This window comes from Rhinolophus hipposideros (assembly GCF_964194185.1).
Source record: "Rhinolophus hipposideros genome assembly, chromosome: 1".
Taxonomy (NCBI): domain Eukaryota; kingdom Metazoa; phylum Chordata; class Mammalia; order Chiroptera; family Rhinolophidae; genus Rhinolophus; species Rhinolophus hipposideros.
In genome coordinates, this window is record NC_138047.1 from 22010918 (window position 1) to 22031934 (window position 21017).

General features: G+C 38.8%; 1 protein-coding gene across 3 annotated transcripts in view; it reads right to left on the reverse strand.

The window, feature by feature from the left end:
- Positions 1 to 3420: 3420 nt before the first annotated feature.
- PRPF18 (pre-mRNA processing factor 18) overlaps positions 3421 to 21017 on the reverse strand; it is a 53595-nt gene continuing 35998 nt past the window's right edge. For all 3 annotated transcript variants that reach the window (XM_081044155.1, XM_081044156.1, XM_081044157.1), the window contains 3 exons: positions 20930 to 21001; positions 18502 to 18657; positions 3421 to 4758 (listed from right to left, as the gene is read on the reverse strand). In XM_081044155.1, the coding sequence (XP_080900281.1) occupies positions 4678 to 4758; positions 18502 to 18657; positions 20930 to 21001 (309 nt within the window). In that variant the 3' untranslated portion in view covers positions 3421 to 4677. The remainder of the gene's footprint in view (positions 4759 to 18501; positions 18658 to 20929; positions 21002 to 21017) is intronic.

The following is a 21017-nucleotide window of genomic DNA, read 5'->3' on the forward strand; positions in this document are numbered from 1 at the left end:
ATTTCTTTCCTTAACTCTGATGGTAATTTCTTTTAATTGGTGGTTTTCAAATTGCTGGTCACAACGCATTAATGGGTTGCAAGTCAATTTAGAGAGTCCCAACCATCATATCTTTTAAAGAAACACAATAGAAAAAAAAATATAAGAATGCATTGCACATAGTATCGTAAGCACTTTTGTTTCACAAAAACATGCACATATGTATGTAATACTGGGTCTTCTTCATTTGCTATTGTTTACTGTTGAGTTGTGGTCAGAAAGTTTCAAAAGCTAGACCTTTACTCTCCTGCTTCATAGGATGGCAGAAACTCTTAAGCCAGGCTCAGACTACAACACGAATGGTTCAGAATGTCTCTCTCCTAAGTCTTAAAGGAAGAGCAGTTTGACAGCAAGGGCAATTTGGTTTTGGCAAGTTATAAAACCTGGAGTCCAGAATGGCAGGGAGAGCACACTGTGCAAACGACTCTGGCCTGCTGTGGTAAGAAGCTCTGTGCCACTGAGCTTCCGGAAGGGAGGCTGGATGGCTCAGGTGGTTAGAGCGCGAGCTCTGCACAACAGGGTTGCCGGTTTGATTCCCACATGGGCCAGTGAGCTGCGTCCTCCACAACTAGATTGAAGACAACGAGCTGCTGCTGAGCTTCCGGAGGGGCAGCTGGATGGCTCAGTTGGTTAGAGTGAGAGTGCAAGTTCTCAACAAGGCTGTCGGTTCAATTCTCGCGTGGGATGGTGGGCTGTGCCCCCTGCAAGATGGAAAACGGTGACAGGACTTGGAGCTGAGCTGCACCCTCCACAACTAGACTGAAGGACAACGACCCGGAGCTGATGGGCCCTGGAGAAACACACTGTTCCCCAACATTCCCCAATAAAATAAAATAAAAATAAAAATAAAAAAGAAGCTCTGTAAATGGACCTGAGATCACCAGTGACATTCAAAGAAATAAAAAGTAGCTCCAAACTTCTCCACGATTACAGTATGTGTTAAGTTTGAATGTCTTCACAACTGGTGCTTAAGGACAGGGAGGAGAGACTAAACAAAAGGAAATGGCCTGGTTAAACAGACTAACCATTATCTGCAACACAAGAATTAGTTTAAGCCAAGTTGTATGAAGTCCCCCAAAATTCACAATGAGAATAATAAGTAATCAATGCTTTCATAACTGAACTCTTTGGGGTAAACGTAAAACACATTTTTTTTAAATGAGCATGGTTCCAAAATCTTGAATGGGGTGGGCTCACACCACAGCTGCTGCTGTTAGCCACACTGCATTCCTCCTAGTTAGGCCACACCACCAGAACTTATTTTTAAATTTCAAAAGATTTTAAGGTTACTGTTAACCATTAAAGCGCTAGTGTGTGGTTATAATTCAGCCAATCTAGCTGCAGAGTCTGTGATGAAAACCAGTTGCCATAACAGTGTTCCCACAGTGACCCTCGGGGGACTGGAGCTGGCTCCTCACTCTGGACAGCTGGAAGCTCTTACATAAATATGCCGTGAGAAAGTGCTTTCAGTTCAAGACTCCCAATATGCTCCATACCGTGAATTTCTATGGGATAGATTTATTCTTCCAGCATCTCCATGGGAGTATACTGGGGGAGGATAGAGCAGGGGGCGGCATAATCCATTAAGTTATGCTCTTCACATCATTCACACAAAGCAAAGAGCCACGTCTCGACTTCATGCTCCCCTTTCACTGAAACAACCCCACTTAGTTCTACTACCTTCTATATTAAGAAGTATTAATGGGGATTACTGTATGGCTGAAAAGGAGCCCGGGATAGCAATCCCCAAATTCAAATCTACCCAAGACTCTGAAACATGTTTGTTTTTTGTTTTTTTAAGTCTTTCCCAAGCTGTTTACTTTCAGAATAAATGGCTGCTTTCTTTCAAATAAGAAGACAGTTGTATTTCTAAAGTATTTACTGAGGTCAAATCCCAGGACACACTGAAGTGTTAGAGGTCAGCCAGTCAGCAGAAGGAAGGACCTGACAGTAAGAAGTGTGCTGCTATCAGCTCTATTTCCTGTCCTTCCAAATGCTGGGGTTCAGAGCACGCAACAGACCCCTAAGGTCTGTTATTAGTGACAGCTGCCTTCCGAGCTCCGGTCTCTCAGGACCCCTGTCTCCCTACAAGATCCGGACCTTTTTCTCTCCCCCGCCTACTATGTGGCAATTATCTTTGACCTCGGCTTTCTTTTCCTCATTTTCCCCGGACTGAAAATGCAGCCACGACTTCCAGCATGCCGCAGGCTCTGCTGTAATGCTGAAAAATACTGCTGGGTCTTCACGGTCGGCAGGGACACTGCTAGGAAATACAGTGTGTCCTGCTGAGGGAAAAGCAATGTCTTACTAAATTTGAATCCAGAAGACACAACTCCTTTGAATATGAGTCTGGGGAGCTGGGTAGAAAGAAAGGGAAGAACACAGTTATTTCAGGATTGGGAATTGATTTTAAAAGATACATCTTTGTTTCAGAAAGAGCTAAAAACTGAACATCGTATGAGCTGAACTAAAATTTTCATGATTTGGAGAATGCAAGAGGTCTTTTCTTACTTATTCACATATTTGTAGTCATCTGAATCTTTCGTTTCAAGGAAATGGGAAATGTGTGTGAGGGGAGCCACATCTCTGAGCCCGCCTCCCTCTCCCACAGCCCAAATAGTTAACACTCACAGCGTGTAGAAACTGTTACCATTCTTTTTTTAAACCATCTGTCCATACTGATCAATCTTAGAAGGTACTGCTGTCACATAATGCAGTGTCTTCTTTATATGCGATATTAACTAACAGCAAACAGGAAGACAACGTGAAATTAATTGACTACCATGCTGTGGCCTGATAGTGAATAAACAAAAAGTATTGGGGGAGTATTCATTCAACAATATTTAAAAACAAGTCCTATATAACAAGACTACATAACAAAAAGCCTAGATTGTCTTATCTTACGAAAGTGTGCCTCATTTGCCCTAGTAGCTCCCTAATTTCTAACCAATTTTAATCATGAGAAACGGTTTCTAGAACGGGGAGCCGGGTAGGGTAGGGGGCGAGGAACCTGCGGCAGGCCTCAGCCACCATCATGCAAATATCCAGCAGAAACGATCGGACAGGCTCAGCCAAAGCCCACACGTGGCCACGCCAGCTTTCGAGTCTTGCTAAGAGGGGCCAGAATAAGTGACTGCGTGTCTACACACAACTTCCCATGCCGCCGACCAGGTCCCACAGCCTCTACCTACCAAAGTCAGAACCGGCTGAAAGTGGGAGCACCACGGAGCCCACAGATAGGAAACGTTTCCACTATTACCGCTGCTGCTACTAACACCACCATCACGGTTATCACTATGTGAGCACTCACTGCCTCATGGCGCTCATGACAGCTGCTTTGGCTTCACTCTACTGATAACAACAAGGACACAAGGACGAATATTTACTGAGCTCTTTTTATTTGCCAAGCAGTGTGCTGAGCATTTTTTTTACTTAAACACAACAATGATGCTATGAGGTGCGTACTACTATTAGTAACAACCATTTGCAGGTAAGGAAACTGAGGCTCAGAAACATTAGGTGACTCACAGTGATACAGTCAGTAGGTGGAGAGCTGAAATTTGCGGCTAAGAAGTTCTCACATCGGAGCCCCATTCTTACCACTCTAATATCACCACTCCACCTGGTCAGGTGACATTCTATTTACCACCTTCCTCTACTACCTGAGTCTTCTCAACCTTCAAAGCGCAGTGATTCACCACACTTATCTGGGTATAACACTGCCAGATTCAGAAGTCCTCATCTGTGGGAAATGGGCCCCGGGACCCCCTGTCTCAGGCACCTTTCTCTGCAGCGCGGCGGGACGGACGTGAGAAGGCAGCCCACCATCTCAAGAGGATGGCACGTGCAGGCGGTCCTTGTCTAGGAAGCCCCAGCAGCATGAAAATGTCCCCATTCATGGCTGGCTTGACAATCCATTTCCCCACCTTGACCTTGATGCACTGGGGTGACTTAATTTAAACTTTTGTTTGTATAATATACCACCTTTGCTTTTCAAACTTCTATTTCCTGTTAATTCTATCTGTCCCGAGAGATGACAAACACAAAAATTTATACTCCATAGAAGATAAAAGCAAGCTTTGAAACACAAGAAAAAGAACACTTGAGTTAAGAGTAATAACATTTGCATTCAAATTCTATTGCAAGATGGCAAAAGTTCAGCAACACTTAAGGACTATAAAGTTTCATTAACTGCTTCCATATTTTTGTTGAAATATATAAAAATATCTTCTAAAAATACAACATAAAAGACAAGTGAAAATCACCATATTTTACAGGAACAATTAAGTCCCTCCTCAACTGTTCCTTTTAAAGCATCTAACTGCGACTTTCAGGTCTAGAGGGAAAGAGTCATTTTAAATCCTCTTCTGTGCCTGTGGGCTACACATTTAAATTATGGGGAAAATTCCTTTCAAACTTAATTGTTTGACTATTTAAGATAAAAGCAAGACACAGAAGCCAGTTTGCGGGCCAATGTGATATGAGAGCCAGCACAGTTCCTAAAACCAGGAGTTGCATTAGGTAGACTTCAGAGTCCAGAAACACCACGTTTCTTCTCTCATCCTGTTTGCAATTCCAAGGTCCACACCATGCTCCCGGAAGTTTCTTCTTGGTATTTACACACACCATTGGCAGGTCTCATAGTGCATTGTACTCCACACACTTCGATGGATCTGTAGGAAAGTGCTTCTGGCAAATGGTCATTAACCTCTTCAATCCCTAAGAAAATAAGGAAAATAAAGGTTGGTTGTGATATAGTTAAACTATTCTTACTTGCCCTCCTCAGTACTCACTCCAGCTTACCAAGCTCCCCACTAAAATGTGGCAGTCCCCAGCACGCAGATGTGCACCCCGAGAAATGTTCATTCAAGCGCACCCAGATATGTACAAGATGGTCACAGCAGAACTGTTCACAATAACTGTATTGAAAGAACTGGAAACAACCCAAATGTTCCTCATAGGAGAATACGTAAGTGTAAATATGCTCACCGATGGAACATTTTACAGCAGTCAAAATGAATTAACTAGAGCTACATGTAACAAGTCAGTTTTTCTCCACCAAGTTCCAGAAGAGAATTCAAACCCACTGCCTTAGCCTAAAGCATCCACTGTACGCAATGAGACAGCTCCGCTCCTGTGTACCTACAGCGTGGGACATATGTGCCATCATTGACGGAAATGAGAAAACAGGCACTCAGGTCATCCTCTGTGTTCTACGGTCCAGATGGGGAGAACAACTGATATATTTTAATCTCGGAAACAATGTTAAATGTCAAAACCAAGTGGCTAAAGGTTGTATACAGTATAATACCATTTTAATAAAACTCAAAAGCAAGTTAAAATATATTGCTCAGAAATACACACATAACATGGCAGCATTATTTGTGAAAAAGGAAATGACCAATCTCTCTCTTCTGTAATTAGGCCAGTTCTTACGAGTCTATAACTTTATAGTGATACTTTTACCTGATGACAAGAATTATCACTCTTAAAATTCATTCAGTCCCTTTCAACACATCCTTCAGTCTGTGATCTTTTAAAACCCTTAGTTGGCATTTCGTTTTCAGTTATTCCCCTTAGCTTTCTCATCCACCAGTGCCTCTAAGTCGTTGTCCCAAGTCAGGACAAAGGCACACACCTGTGCCATGCCACTCTCGATCTCTCCAGACAAGTCTGGGAAGAGTTCTGCAACCATCAGGGAGTCCTATTAACTGTTTTATCTATCAGCCTACAAATGTCCTTGTTTACAAGGAGACGCTTTGTCAAATATCGTATAGAAAACTATGTATCTACAGCAATATTGATTATAGTCATTAAAATAACAACAAAGAACAGCAGCACTTAATTTTAATGCCCTCCAAAGACATTTTGGCACAGATTATTTTAAGGTTTCTCAACTTGGGTTCACAAAAATTAAAATCACCCAGTTCCTGTCACAATAAGAAGAGCAATGAAATACCATCAGCGGCCAAAGGTTGACTATGTTGAGGCCTGCATTAGATATTAAATATGAGAGTGAATTTAGCACTCTGCCTGGTACTTAACTAGTATTCCCCCCAAAATCATTTTCTTTCCTCAAAATAATGCAATAAAATATCATCTGCTCTTAAAAGAAAAAGAGCTTGATGACCTAAAATGAAAAGCAGAGTATGTGGCTGTAACTGCACAACCCAGCAACAGAAGAGCACATCTGGAAGTCTAAGGAGGAAAGGTGAAAAGCTGCCTTGAAATGTTGCTGATATAACAGCTACCGGAAATACCACTAAGCATTTAGAACTCTTCTCTAATCACCTAAGTATTCAAACAACTCTTAAGCTCAGTGAAACCACCAAAAACAAAACAAAACAAATAACAAAAGTTCCTGCAAAATCTCTTTGGTCCCATAGTAAATAGACAACACAAATGTAAATTACTTCCACAAAATGAGCTACAATCTCACAGATTCAACATCAGAGAAACATGTTTTTCAAACATTTTACTTCAAGTCCTTGGCGGATTCAAAGATTGTCCATACTATGCTGTTTAAGAATTGGAAGTGTGGGGGGAGGTTATCTTCCAGCTGATATCCAAGAAGAAAGACTTTTGCAGGCAGTGCAATGAAAGACCACATAATTTGCTTTGCTCCTCATTTTTTGTTCTCTGCACTAATCAAGTATTTGCTTTAGATAAAGGCCATTCCTTCTTACAATCCAGCTTCTCCTGCTGTGAATTCTAATCATGTGTATGCAGAATTGTGATCTGTAGCCATGGAAATATAGGTGATATCACTAATTTGGCATCTGAAGTTTCCTGAAGGAATAGGTGAGAAAAGAGGCAAAGCTAAGAAAGAAAACACCCTGATGAAATACAAATAGCTTTAATCAGCAGCAAAACATGGCAAGAATTATGATGAGCAAATAAAAAGCAAACTGATGTTAAGACTTCTGGAGGTAATTTTCCTTGCAAGAACTGAAATCTTAAGTGTTTGCTGCTTATAGAAGATATCTGTGATGTTTATTTACCCTCATGAAGCAGAGTCTATGATTTAAAAATAAATACTAATATCCTGCTTGAAATCTTAGCTGCCAAAAGGTTTGAAAATCAACAGTCTGAATCTTAAATAGTTTACATTACAATAAATTTTGGCAATAAGGAGTGACAGTACACAGCACAGATTTTTAAAGAGGCGTAGTAATCTCAGGGCAGCATATGGTTATTTTCCAAATGGAAACAAATCTTTTCAATTAGATCCCTCAGGATTTTCATTTTCAATTGCTTGTGGATGCTTAAACCAGAAAGACAATGAGCTGCTTGGCTTAGCTTACTGCAAATAGTTCTTAAAAACTGGTGGTGTTTTTAAATATAATTTTTATTTTTATGAAAGCAATACATTTATTTAATAAATCTTTATTCAGCGCCTACTATACGTCAAGCACTATTCTAAGCTCTAGGAAACAGCAGGGAACAGAAAAAAAAACCCACCCTTGGTGAGATTAAGTTCTGATAAGGGAAGACAGACAAGAAACAAAACAACTATGTAAAATACCTACTATGTAAGATGAGAAGTGCTATGGAGAAAAGTAAAGGAGGAAAGAGGGTGTATGTGGAGGTGGGCGGGGCGGAGGGACAGCTGGAATGACTCTGGCTCTTACTCCAAGTGAACCAGGGAACCGCTGGGGGGCTTTGAGCAAGACAGAGACATACTCTGGGCTGTGATGGAGCTGGATTACTCTGGGTGCTGTGCAGATACCGGACTGAAAAGGGGCAAGGACAGAAGCTCAGAGACCACAGAGGAGACACTGCAATGATCCAGATGAGAGGAGAGTGGCTGGACCCACGTGGTGGCAGTGGAGGTGGTGAGAAGGGATCAGATTCCAGATGTCCTTTGAATATAGAAGCATCAAGGTTTGCTGATAGGATGATAGGAGATGAGCTGGGACAGAGAGAAAAGTCAAGGGTAATTCCATGTTTTGTGTGTATTGTTTTTATCTTTTTGAAGATTTTTATTAAAATGTAGCTAACATACAACCTTATATTAGCTTCAAGTGTACGCCACAGTTGTTTAACAATTATACACCTAAAGAAGTGATCACCATAACAAATCCAGCACCACCTGACATCGTACCACGCTATCACAATATTATTGACCATATTCCCTATGCTGTATGTTACCTCCCCATGGCTTATTTGCTTTATACCTGGAAATTTGAACCTCTTATACCCCTTCACCTTCCACCCCCCTTTTTCAATTACAGTTGACATTCAATATTATTTTATATCAATTTCAGATGTACAGCATGGTGGTTAGACATTTATATAATTAAGAAATGACACCCCTGACTAGTCTAGTATGCACCTGGAACTGTACATAGTTATTACATTATTAACTAAATCATGTAGTTCTCATATCAAATAATACCAGTCCTCTGCCTCACCCTTTCCAATCTCAAATCCAGTGCCCCAGAGGAGCCACTTCAAATCTCTTAAGTGTTTCTTAAGGTATTTACTGCCATATTTCTAAATACTGCGCTAACAGTGCTTGATTTACTTCTGTTTTTATTTTTTTATCTACTGACTTCCGACTATGAAAGCTGAGGATTTGATTCTCTTACTTCATGTGCATTGGCCCCACATAAGCACGCACACACCTAAACTCTCTCTCCCCATCCTCTCCAAATCACAATTCTTAGTGAACGCCAATATTCAGGATTTACCTCATAAGGTAAATCCTCTTCAAAACAGAGCCCACCGTATATTATAGCAATATCTCTTTTCATAGATATTTTCCCTCATCTTCTTGCTCTTCTATGAAGAGATCACAGTTCATTCTCCAACAGGCAGATGACTCTCCATACGATGAAACACATCTGGGAGTGTATCTGTCCCATTTTCTTCCTGGAGCACTCTATCTGTTCCAGTCCAGACCGACTGGCTTCTGGACCTCCTCGTCCCGCTACGGTCCTAGAGCATCCCTTCACCTTCAACCTGGGAGCTCCTTTTCCCTGCTCCTGGGCTGGCTCTCATTTCCTGTAGCTATTTTGTTTGTTTCCCTCGCTTTGGTGGAGCATATCCTTAGGTAGAGGCAATGGAACATACTGGAGTTAAGACAACTCAGGTTCAAACCCCAATTCCACCACTTACTAGCTATGTGGTCTCGGGAACTTAATTCTCTATGCCTTGGTTTCCCCACTTATACAACAGGGAAATCATAATATCAACCTCATATTGTTGCTCTAACGTGGTGAACTGAAGCACATAGTAGGTACTATGTAAGTGTTAGCTATGATGATGACAATTCCAGAGAACGGGTATGGAAGAAGGCATTTTTGAAACTTTACCTGTCTGAAAATATATTTACTCTACATTCATTCATACTCGATTGATAGTTCAGATGGAAACAGAATTCTGAGTTGGAAATTATTTCCTTTGCTATTGCAAAGTGTTGTTCCACTGTCTTCCAGCTTCCAGTACTGTTAATGAGAAGTATGATGGCATTTAATCCCTGAGACTTTCTTTCCTGTACTGTTTCTTTCCTGTAGAAGCATTTAAAAATCTCTTTATGCTTATCCTCCAATATTTCATTATTTGAGGTCTTTCCTATTCACCTGCTATGTATTCAGTAAGCTCTTCTTTTCATACTAGAATCTCATGTCCTTCGGCTCCCGGAAGTTTGCCTGCATTAATTCTTTACTTCTTACCCTCCAGTTTCTGTTCTCCTTTTCCTGGAATTTGAATGGTTACAGACCTTATACATCGACTCCCTCATTTTCTTCTCTTTCGTACTTTTGAGATTGCCTCAACTTTATCTTCTAACGCTTTTATTTAATTTTTAAATTTCTGCTATAATGTTTAACTTGTAAGAGCTCATTTTGATTCTCTGGATTTTTTTGTAGCACACTGTTCTTATTAATATTTCATGGCTACACTCTTATCTAAGGATGTTACGTTTTGAATTGAAGGGCATTTTTGTCTGTGCCTTATACTGTAAGTGTTTCTCCAAACTCTTCCTTTTCTGTGTGTGGGTTCTGGTCTCAACATGTCTGAGCATCTGAATAAGGTAAACATTCACATTTTTGGGTAAGGTGCTAAACAGCTAAAGGAAACTCCCTGAACAGGCAGGACTTGTCAATGGAACTTCATTTTAGGATAATATGGCAGTAAGCTAGTTTTTCCATTGGAGTAATACTAAATGTAGTATTTAGATCTTTTCTTTTGGGTCAGTTCACCGGGAAGAAACCTTCAATTTCCTGACTGGGATTAAAAGCCTGGCTGCCAGCATCAGAGGAACCCATGAGAACAGGAAATAGAGGCTTCATTTCTCAATACACAGACTTTCACTTTAATCTTCAGTTCTGCCATGGCATCACCCCTTCCTGAGCGGTACAAAGCCCTCAGAAAGTTACCCCGTTTTCTATCAGAGTGGGAAAAAGGCGGGAAGGCCCACTTGTGCAGGGCAGAAGGAACCTCTGGACTACTTAGCCTAATTCTCAACCACTCCCCTTGTTTTAAGCCCCACTCTGCGTCTGGCCTTTTAGAAACGCCTAACAGCCCCAGGTCCTGAGCCTTTCCAGATTCTACACGAACGGTTCCTTGATAACTTCTCCATACCATATTTAACTAAATTAAGTTTTTTTAAATCAGTATCTTTCTAGAAAAATATTCTGCAATTAAAAGTAACTATGAACTATACACTTAAAAATGGTTAAGACGGTTAATTTTATGTTACATGTATTTCTTTTTTTTTTAATCTAATTGAAAGCATTCTAGAATATTCTAGATAAGGTATTAAATATCAAATACAGATACAGTTTGGTGTATCATACCATGTAATATAGGATACAAATTCTGGATAATGAGAGTTGTTTCTATCCAGATAAATGAAGGAACATTAAAACAATAACCTGCATCCACTAATTTATTTTTATCATTGCAGAAAACAAAATCTTTTAAAAATCAAACCGAACTATAATCAAAACTCGTTACCTAGATTTTCCTTTTCTTTTATAAGCTATCATTAGTTAATAGAACTTGAGGATATTTTTGTTTTTAAGTAATTTTTGTATAAATAAAACATTTTATTAAATAAATTATTTCTGTACCTGTCACTAGTTCAAACTGTAAGAGCAAAGTCTTAAAGATGAAAGCACAGATCCATTTAGTGGAACAGCCTAAGAATCTGAAGAATAAGAGATAAATTCAGTGACATTTTCCATCTAGCTATTTAAAAAAATCCTGTCAAGGAACTGCCAAAGTTCTAATAAAGGAATAAATTAACATGAGATACTTAAGTTTAAAATTAATGCTAACTTCAGACTAAAGGAATACTCATTTGACTTGGATTCTCATGGTCAAAAAATATGTACTTAATGATTAAGTTACTTTCTACAATTTCAACTAACATCCATAGTTAGGCAATAAAAAGGACAGTCTTTCAAATACTGTCTACAAGAATTGTTTTCACACAAGGATATCATTAAAGTTGAATTCATCTAAATAATTCATTCTAGACTGTGAAATAACTAATCTGGACCTAGCCACTTGGGATGATGGCAGATAAAGTACACACTGCTTCTAAGGAAAAGTTCCACTGCAAGTACTAAATGTATACAACTTTTCAGTATCTGCAGGACTTAATGGAAAATATGGAAAACTAACTTGGGACTAATTAATCTGTTTTTATAGTTTATGGAAAGAAACAGCGCTGCTGTCATTTTTCACTTGTCTAAGTGTTTTCTGTAAGAGAATGTATTTCCGGTTCAAGGGTTCATCATTTCACAGAAAGTAACAACAAATTATAATTTCAAGTGATAATTCCATTTTGAAAACAGCACTCACCTACTTAGCTTTGGTAGGTAAAAATCTATGCCAAATAACCAATTTGGGGTAAGATTTCATTTATTTGACTACCAGGCTTTCACTTTTTTTCAAGCATATGGTTGGCAAAAAAAAGATTTAATACCCCATGTAAAATGTCTATTTGCTATCAGTAAGCTGACAGCTAAAAAGAAGCATGACACAGTTCAGATCAGCATTCCCCAAAATGTGTTTCCACCAACACTGGTTTTCTGTGATAGTAAAAGCTGATATATGTGAAAGATAAATGGTAGCAGTATTTCTCTCTAAGTATTTGTTTTAATATGCTTGGGAGTATTAAGTGGGTGGACAGTTTGTTGTCACGCAGTGACTCCTCTTTAGGAAATGGCATATGTGGGGGTGGCTGGTTAGCTCAGCTGGTTAGAGCGTGGTCTTAGTAACACCAAGGTTGCCAATTCAATGGGCCACTGTGAACTGCACCCTCAAGCTGCATCCTCCTTTAAAAAAATTAAAATAAAAAAAATAAGAAATGGTTTATCCTACCCAAGAACGCCAGGAAGTAGCATGAAGCCGTGTGACCCACAAATGTGTGACGTATAATGTCATGAGTGGGGCTGTTTACCACCAACCATGCTGTCGTGTTGCATATGGATGGAGTTGTGACCGCTCATTGCAGCGATGAATGTTTCTGCTACATCACTCTGGCAATACATGAATATATTATAAGTGTATAAATATTCCACGAGCAAATAAATTTGGTAATGGTGACATTGCCAAAATCTGAAATATGGACAGAAATACACTGACATAAAATGCTGGAATGATATCTTTACTAGGGAATTTACAAGCTTACGAAAAATACCTTGCCAGAGAAGAATAACATAAGACATTTTGCCTTCTGTAACAGTGTAAGCTTAAGAAAGATTACTGGGAATATTATTCCTTAATCTTCTAATCCCTAAAGAAATCTGTGTGGTAACACAGTACAAAGATCAATAAATCTATGCATATCAGGGAGGATATCAGCAAGAAACAAAGGGTACACTCAACCTGAATAACCTGATGGTAGCAGTTCCAAAGACTTTACAAAGGAGTGGGCAGGACTTGGGACCAGTAAGAGATAGTACCCCAGAGCTGACAGTACTGGGCAGTGGTGGCCAGCCTGAGTTCTGAAGGAGCACGGGAGGAGAATGATTACCGAAACCCAGAGAGGGTAATTGCATGGAGACAGCCATGTGAGAGCACATAAAATGCTGGAATGATAAAATGCTGGAGAGCAGCTATGGCCTAGCGTGGAGAGGTGCATTCAACCCAGATGGACTCTATAGGCAAGAAGCCAGGGAAATAAATACCCCAAACTCGTTCTTCTCCCACCTACAAAATGCTTTCCAGTTCTTCTCATTGCCTGTCCCCATCAGAAGCCAGAGGGCAAGGGAGCCTGTCAAGGTTGCTCGTGCAAGTCAGGGTTCCAGGGCACAGGACAAGGTGAGGAAGGATGGAGACGGGATCGGGAGAGGCAACAGCCACTTGATGTCAATTTCACCTTTTCTACCTTCTCTTCTTTACTGACAAGAAAAGACGCCCAAGATGCAAACCTTTTCAAGAGACAACTTGAAATGACTGAATTATAAAGTCTCTAAATAATCAACAGCTTCTTATAATCTGTGTAAAAGAAGCTTTACCCAAATCTAGGCCAAGGCTACATCTGTATTTGGCAGAACGAACAAAGTTCTTGAAGTTTCTACCATCAATTTAAATCTCACCCTTAGATTTGAGATTACCTAATAAGCTATACAACTTTTCTTTGATCTGCATGATGAGAAAACCCTTCCTGTGGTGTGTTTAATTTTTGTTAGAAAGGGAACACTTCAAACACTTCCAATTTAAATTCTGTAGAGGTTTACATAAAACCAAAAGATGAAATCACGTTTCAGTAAACTAGCCCCTTAAATTGTTTTCTACCATATTTCATAAAACAGATATGTCTCACCAGTATTTCTAAATAAGAAAATGATTCCACACATTGCAAGATTCCACTAAATGATGTCTAAGATCAGGCAAAATTAACCAATAATGATACAAATCCAAGTACTGCCTACCTTCTGACGGGAGGCGGAGTTTAGGCTGGGAAGAGGCATGAAGGAGACTTCCGGGCTACTGCCAGAAACGTCCTTCACCTAGATCTTGTTCTACGTCATGATATATATTACAAATGTCAAGAATCACTGAGCTCCACAATGAAGATTAGTACACTTCATACTACACTGTTTGTGGAGGCATGTTCTGTCTCATTTTAAAAAAGTAATTACCTTTTAAATGACTGTCACATTACCCATCAGCAAATATCTTAAGGTAGAAATGGTTTAGGTTTATACATTTTCTGGGATCAGCAACCTGGCCCACAGGCCACCAGCCTCTTTTATAAATGGAGTTTTAAGGGAACACAGGCACAGGCTGCTTTCACACTACCGCTGCAGGGCTGAGTAGCTGCGACAGAGACCTATGAAGTGCAAAGCCTAAAATACTATCTGACCCTTTCAGAAAAGGTTTGCCAATCCTGGACTTAAATTTCAAATAATGTATTTAAATTGTCCCTTTTTAAGGATAATTCAAATCAACCTCATCTAAATACCAAAGTAACAAGAAGGAGACTCATAAGACAGCTTAGGCAATGACTCAGTTAACTGTAACCAAGAATTTCATAAAATTCTATGAGGGCGGCAGCATTCTTTTGCCTTGAGCTGCACCATGGTTTTAATGACACAGATTATGAACTGGGATTTTATTTGGCTTTATACAATGTTCTTTTTTTTCTTTTTCTTTCTTTCTTTTTTTCTTTTTGGTGCTGTTTTTAAAATAGGAATGTCCACTTTTTAAAAAAGACAACCAAGATTTTAGCAGTTCATAAAAAAGAAAAAAAAGACGGAGCAACATTGGAACCATATTCCTACAAAGTAACAATGAGCTAAAGTGACTCCAACAAGACGAAGGCAAAGTATTGCCTGACACTTACACAGTGCTTGCACCGTCCACTTATCTCATAGCAGAGCTGAGAAGAAATAAAATACTACTTCTATTTGTACCCACATGAAAAGTAGGAAAACAAGACAGGGTCAGGTGTTTCTTAACACTCAGCTCACTTGTAACCATCTGATTGTCGTGGGCATGCAAGGTTACAACTTTAGGTTTAAGCAATGACCTCTAGGAAAATGGCAGAAAAGAATCAGAGAAATCTAAAGGCCGGAAGGACCAGAAAAGGCAACAGTTAAAACGTGATGTTTGCAAATATCACGTGGTAGGGGATCTACCCCATATTTTCCAAAGTGGCCCTATTCCTATCTTAGGGCAATTCTACCTGCTAAAAAGCTTCTTCATAGTATTTTGCAACCTTTAGTATTTTGCAACCTCTGTGAGTCTATAATTATTTAAAAATAAAATGTTAAAAAAAAAACTTTCCCTTACACTGATTAGAAATCTGTTTTCCTTCCTGAACCTTAAATTGGTCCTTAACCATATATGACAGGTTTAATCCCTTTCACCAGAAAGCTCTTTCATTATCTATAACACTCTTACCCAGACTTCAACCAAAGGAACTTTGCTCAAGGACACTCTGGTCCTATCCTCAGTCTCTCAGCAAGTACTAAGCACGCACCGTCAGCAGGGGAGGTACTGCTTTCGGCTCTGGGGCTACAACAGTAAACTCTCTTCTTGCCTTGTGGAATCAACACGAAATCATTATGTTTAATAATGGAACGTAATATTAAATAACATTATTACTTATGTAATAATGTAAGCTATCATTAAACTTTCCAGTGACCATATATTACTAACTTTATTGCACTTTTAGTCCACTAAATTACAATTCTTTCTTTTATACATTGCTCAAATTGTATGCTCAAGCAACTAGGTTATTGCATCCAAATTCCTTTATGGTCATCCTTGGTAAGCATTAATATATTTTTAGAATCTGCCCTTTTCTTCAGTCTGTCAAGAATGTCTAGAATGCCAATTTCTTAACACACACTCTATGCCTTCCAGTTTCTCGCTGTCTGTAAATCTGATAAATATACCTCTCTGAATAATAATAATCATACAAATCAGTCATTAAAAGGTTGAAAAGGTCAGTACTGAGGTCACCCAAGTAGACATGGATCCATTACTCAGTACTCCCTCAACCCGCTTTGCGTCACCTCATTGTATGTATTAGCATGTCCATATCTGTCCACATGAGAGTTCTGGGTTTAGGTCAAACATCTTCCTAGAGTTCAGATATAATAATAGTATGTTCATCAATTTTTCCTAATCATTTTGGGAAAAAAGGAAAATTTTTTTTAAATGAGAAGGTAACATTTTAAAAGGATGAACAATGGAGGTAGGATAGGTCATTATATAGTTTCTAATATAAACCAGAAAGCTTTAAAAACAAATACTAATTACATTAAACTAAAAAGCCCCTACACAGTAAAACAAACCATAAACGAAACAAAAAGGCAACCAACCAAATGGAGACTATATTTACAAGCAATACCTCCGATAAGGGGCTAATATCCAAAATATAGAGAGAACTCATACAACACCACAAAAAAAGAATCCTATTACAAAATGGGCAGAGGATCTGAACCCTTTTCCCAAGAATACATACCCTATTTCCCTGAAAATAAGACCTAGCCGGACAATCAGCTCTAATGTGTCTTTTGGAGCAAAAATTAATATAAGACCCGGTATTATATTATATCATATTATACCTGGTCTCAGTAAAATAAGACTGGGTCTTACATTAATATTTGCTCCAAAAGACGCATTAGAGCTGATTGTCCGGCTAGGTCTTATTTTCAGGGAACCACAGTACAAATGGCCAACAGACACTATATGAAAAGATGCTCAACTTCACCAGCTATTAGGGAAATGCAAATCAAAATGACAATGAGAGACCATCTCACTCACACCTGTTGGAATGGCTATTATCGACAAGACAAGAAATAAGTATTAGAGAGGATGTGAAGAAATAGGAACCTCCACTGCTGGTGGGAATGTAAACTGGTACAACTGCTATGTACCAGTTTGGAAGGTTCCTCAAAAAATTTAGACTAGCACTACCATATGACCCAGCAATCCCCAGCAATACCGTTCTGGGTATTTACCCAAAAAATTTTAAAACATCTGTTTGCAAAAGCTATATGTACCCCTATATTCCTTGCAGCATTACTCACAATAGCCAAGGCACAGAAACAACCAAATGATTGGATAAAGAAGACGCGGTACATATACATAAGGGAATATTACTCAACCATAAGAGAGGATGAAATACTGCCATTTGCAACAACACAGATGGATCTTGAAAGTATCATGCTAAGTGAAATAAGTCAGATGGAAAAGGACAAGAACCATATGGTTTCACTCATATGTGGGATATAAAACAGAGCAAAAAATGAACAAACGAAATAAACTCATAGACACAGATAACAGTATGGTGGTTACCAGAGGGGAAAAGGGGTTGGGAGGATGAAGAAGTGAAAGGGGATCAAATATATGGTGACAGAGGGAGATTTAGACTACAGGTGGTGAGCACACAATATGCAGATGACGTATTATAGAATTGTGCACTTGAAATTTAAAACAGAAATGCTATTTAAAACAGTTATCTAATTATATGAACTTTTATACACACTATTGCTTTGGCCATAGTATAGTTGAACACAATTAGCAAATTTAATCACTGAAAATTGTTTTCTATTGTTAAAGCCAAACAACTTTTTTTCCCAAGTAAAAGCTTTTTACCTTCAATACAGTCACTAGTAGCTATTAAAAAAAATGGAAATGTCCTAAAATTTCCATAAGTATATTTGAACTCTATAAATTCTACAGCTCATATCAGGGAGTCAGGTTGAAATCATTTTTTAAAATGCTAATATATGTGAATAAAGCATAACACAAATTAACATTTATCACTTGGAACTGAAATACAAAAAGATAAATCATGAATATGGTAACGATTGTTCTCTGGCACAAAATCTGAAATCACTTCATGCATTTTAAGTGAATTTTAAATTTCAAGTAAACTTTCAGAGTATCATCTTCAAGCTTTGGAATTAACATCCAGCAAACAGACACAACCTGGGATTCTTGACAATTTGGCAAAACCTAAAAATACAGTTATTTTTTCCCACTAAGAGTTTAACCAATAACATGCCAAGTTTATGTGAGGCATGTATAACTTTAAGAAAATAAACTATAAACACTTTAGACCTATTCGTGTAGAGAAGTGTTGATATACGTTACTTAAAAATTATATTCATTAAAGCAAAATTTTTACTATTCATACCTTTTTATCCTAGTAAATGTCAAATCCACCTTGAAAGTAACAAAACAGGATTTACTGCAAAATACTCTAAGTTTGCTGCTTGTCTAAACTCGCAAAGCAAACTGCAATAGTCTTAATTTAATGCTAAGAAAATTAATGCACAGCACTTCACCCTGTCTTGCATAGGAAGCTTGAAAGGTTTCAATTTTATTCAGTGAAGATGTCTCATATACAAGTATTTATAGAGTGGACTTGTATCCTATCATGCTATGTCCTATTTGCTAAAATTCTTCTGCTCTCAAAATTTACAGTTTGGGAATTGGACAATGTTGTCCTCCAGAGAAATTTGTTTCCCTCAAACTGCTTACCTGAATATATTTCCGCTGTGTTTCATCATTTAAAACATGTGCAACATGCTTGGAGAAAATCTTTTCCCTACCAGTTCTGGCGTGGATACCAACCATAGTCACACCGATGGGCCAAGGGGCATTTCCAATGGCCATCTGAAGATAAGCATCATTAGCCTAAAAAAAAAGATTAGGAAGAGAGATCAGACAAGCAAAAATATTGTGTTGGTCCAAATTTTTAATTCAAGTATTTCACAGCTCTTTATGATGTAATTTTCATCCATCTCTAGGGCATGTTGAAAATATTACCATTCTCCTTAATCAAACAAAAGAAGTTAAAATACGGATGACTGACTGCCCTGCCCAGGACCACAAACGTCCATGGCAAAACAGAAACCAAAGCTAAACGTGTGAGTAGAGACAAACTTTCCTCTGTAGCCTTTGTGCACTGCACATTAACGCATTTCACATCTGGCATAACCAGATAGGTAATCTGATGTCCTGACAAACTCTCGTTTGGATCCCTTTCGACCTAGTCTTCTACACAGGTGGTCACACAGAAGACAGAGCTCACTGCTTTCTCACAATTCAACCTGAAAACACATTCACTCCCTGCACAGCAGTGCAGACCTCTGAGCAGTGGGGGCTCTGTGCGCTGGGACTGTTACACAGGGTCCACGGCAGATGTGTAAACAGAGATTAAACACTGGCCCTTGAGTCAAATAGCTAAAGGATGAGATCGGCTCACTTTGGCCCCCCCAAGCCTCCCACCTGCCAAGAACCTTACAATAAAAGCTACGAAACATAAAGACAGAAACCAATGAAGACAAATGGCTCTTTTTCTAAACCAAGCCTGGCAACCTATGAGGAAGAAAAAGAAGAAAAACAAAACAGAAGGCAAGGAAACTCTAAAAGGCCCTGAGGGTTTTAGAGATGCCTATATAGCCAGGCTTCAAGGAGATTTTAGTTTCAAAAACCAAACACCTATGTGATTGATATGCAGAGTTGATTTTAAAAATTTAGGTACTACAAATAGAATAACTAGAAGATCATTTCTACCCTAAAGATAGATTTCAATTTGTTCTACTCAATTTTTTTAAAGCATAATTTTAAAAGGACATTTTTATCACTGATTCTCAAAAATTTCCAATATTTAGTTTCCCTAAATTTCCAAAGAAAACTGTCCAAGTAGATTATTAAAGTTTCTTTGTTCTTTCTGTAGTTTATACAAAATAAAACTTTCACCTGTTTCTCACATAAGAGAACAAGAAAAATGAACAAGGGGAAAAGCAAGTGATATTCTTTCTGCCACAATGGTGTCCGTACCCACCCATTCCAATGCAGTCGTCCTTAGTAAGCACCGTACAGCTAACAGAAACTATGCAAGAATAAAGTTTATAGCCATAAAACAAAAACATTTTCTTTGATAAAACTAACTGGCTCTCATATAGAGGAGGTAAATACAATACTTCAGCCTCATTAGCATGAGGCTCTGATCAAAAAGATCAGCCAGTCACCCAGGAATGCCAGCAGTCCCTTTTCATGAGTACAGATACTCAGAACACAGAAATAAGCAATTCCCACTCTTCTGTCAGGGCCCTGTCTACTTACTGCTCTGGAACTGTCACTGGAACTGCAGCACCGAAATTCTCTACTCCTACGCCCATGGGCCACCAGAAGCCCCCCGCCTCACACTCAGCTTATGGCCCACCAAGCAATGTCCCATTTCCAATCTTCACTACTGGTGCATTAGGCTCTTCTCTTCTTATTCCCCCCCATCAACTGACAGCCTTCTACTCTCCCCTTTCAAAAATCTACCCCAGCAGCACTTGGACACCAGGGCTCTTTCCCCATGGCACCTCCTCCCAGAGCCCATTTGAGAGGAAAGATATTGGAGAAAGGGGAAGGTCTTCCCTTACAAGGCTCTGCTGCTGCTGCAGTCCTGAGATGAACACTGGCAGCCTGACCTGGTACATTTCCTCATAGAAACAAGTACAAAGGGTAGTCAGATTCCATTGTATCGTTAGTATAATAATTCAGTTATATTATGGATTAAGTGGGTTTTTATAGCTGGCCTGTGAAATGAATCTGCTTAACATTGATTATGGCTTGGAACAAATTTTCCCACAGAAACAATCTACAAACTTTAATCCCATTCATGAAATGAACACTGCCATTCATGAAATGAATCCAGTCCACGATATGAAGAATCTTTATATCTACTTTAAAAATGACTAAACACACTGTGTGGTCTGAAAGTTTAATCTTCAATGCCCAACAATGAAGCTGACAATACATCAGAAAATAAAAGGTTTATTTTACAACTAATTCATTTCACATCTATTCTTCAATCACCTATGTAAAATACTCCAACACTAAATGAACATATTATGTACACAATCTAAAGAAGCTCATAACCATAATTTCAATGCACAGTATGGTAATGTACCTTCACATATTCTCTCTGCAACATGAATTTAATAATATCTGTTATGGATTCTTTAATGTCAGCAGGAAGATTCTGGAAAAGAAAAAAA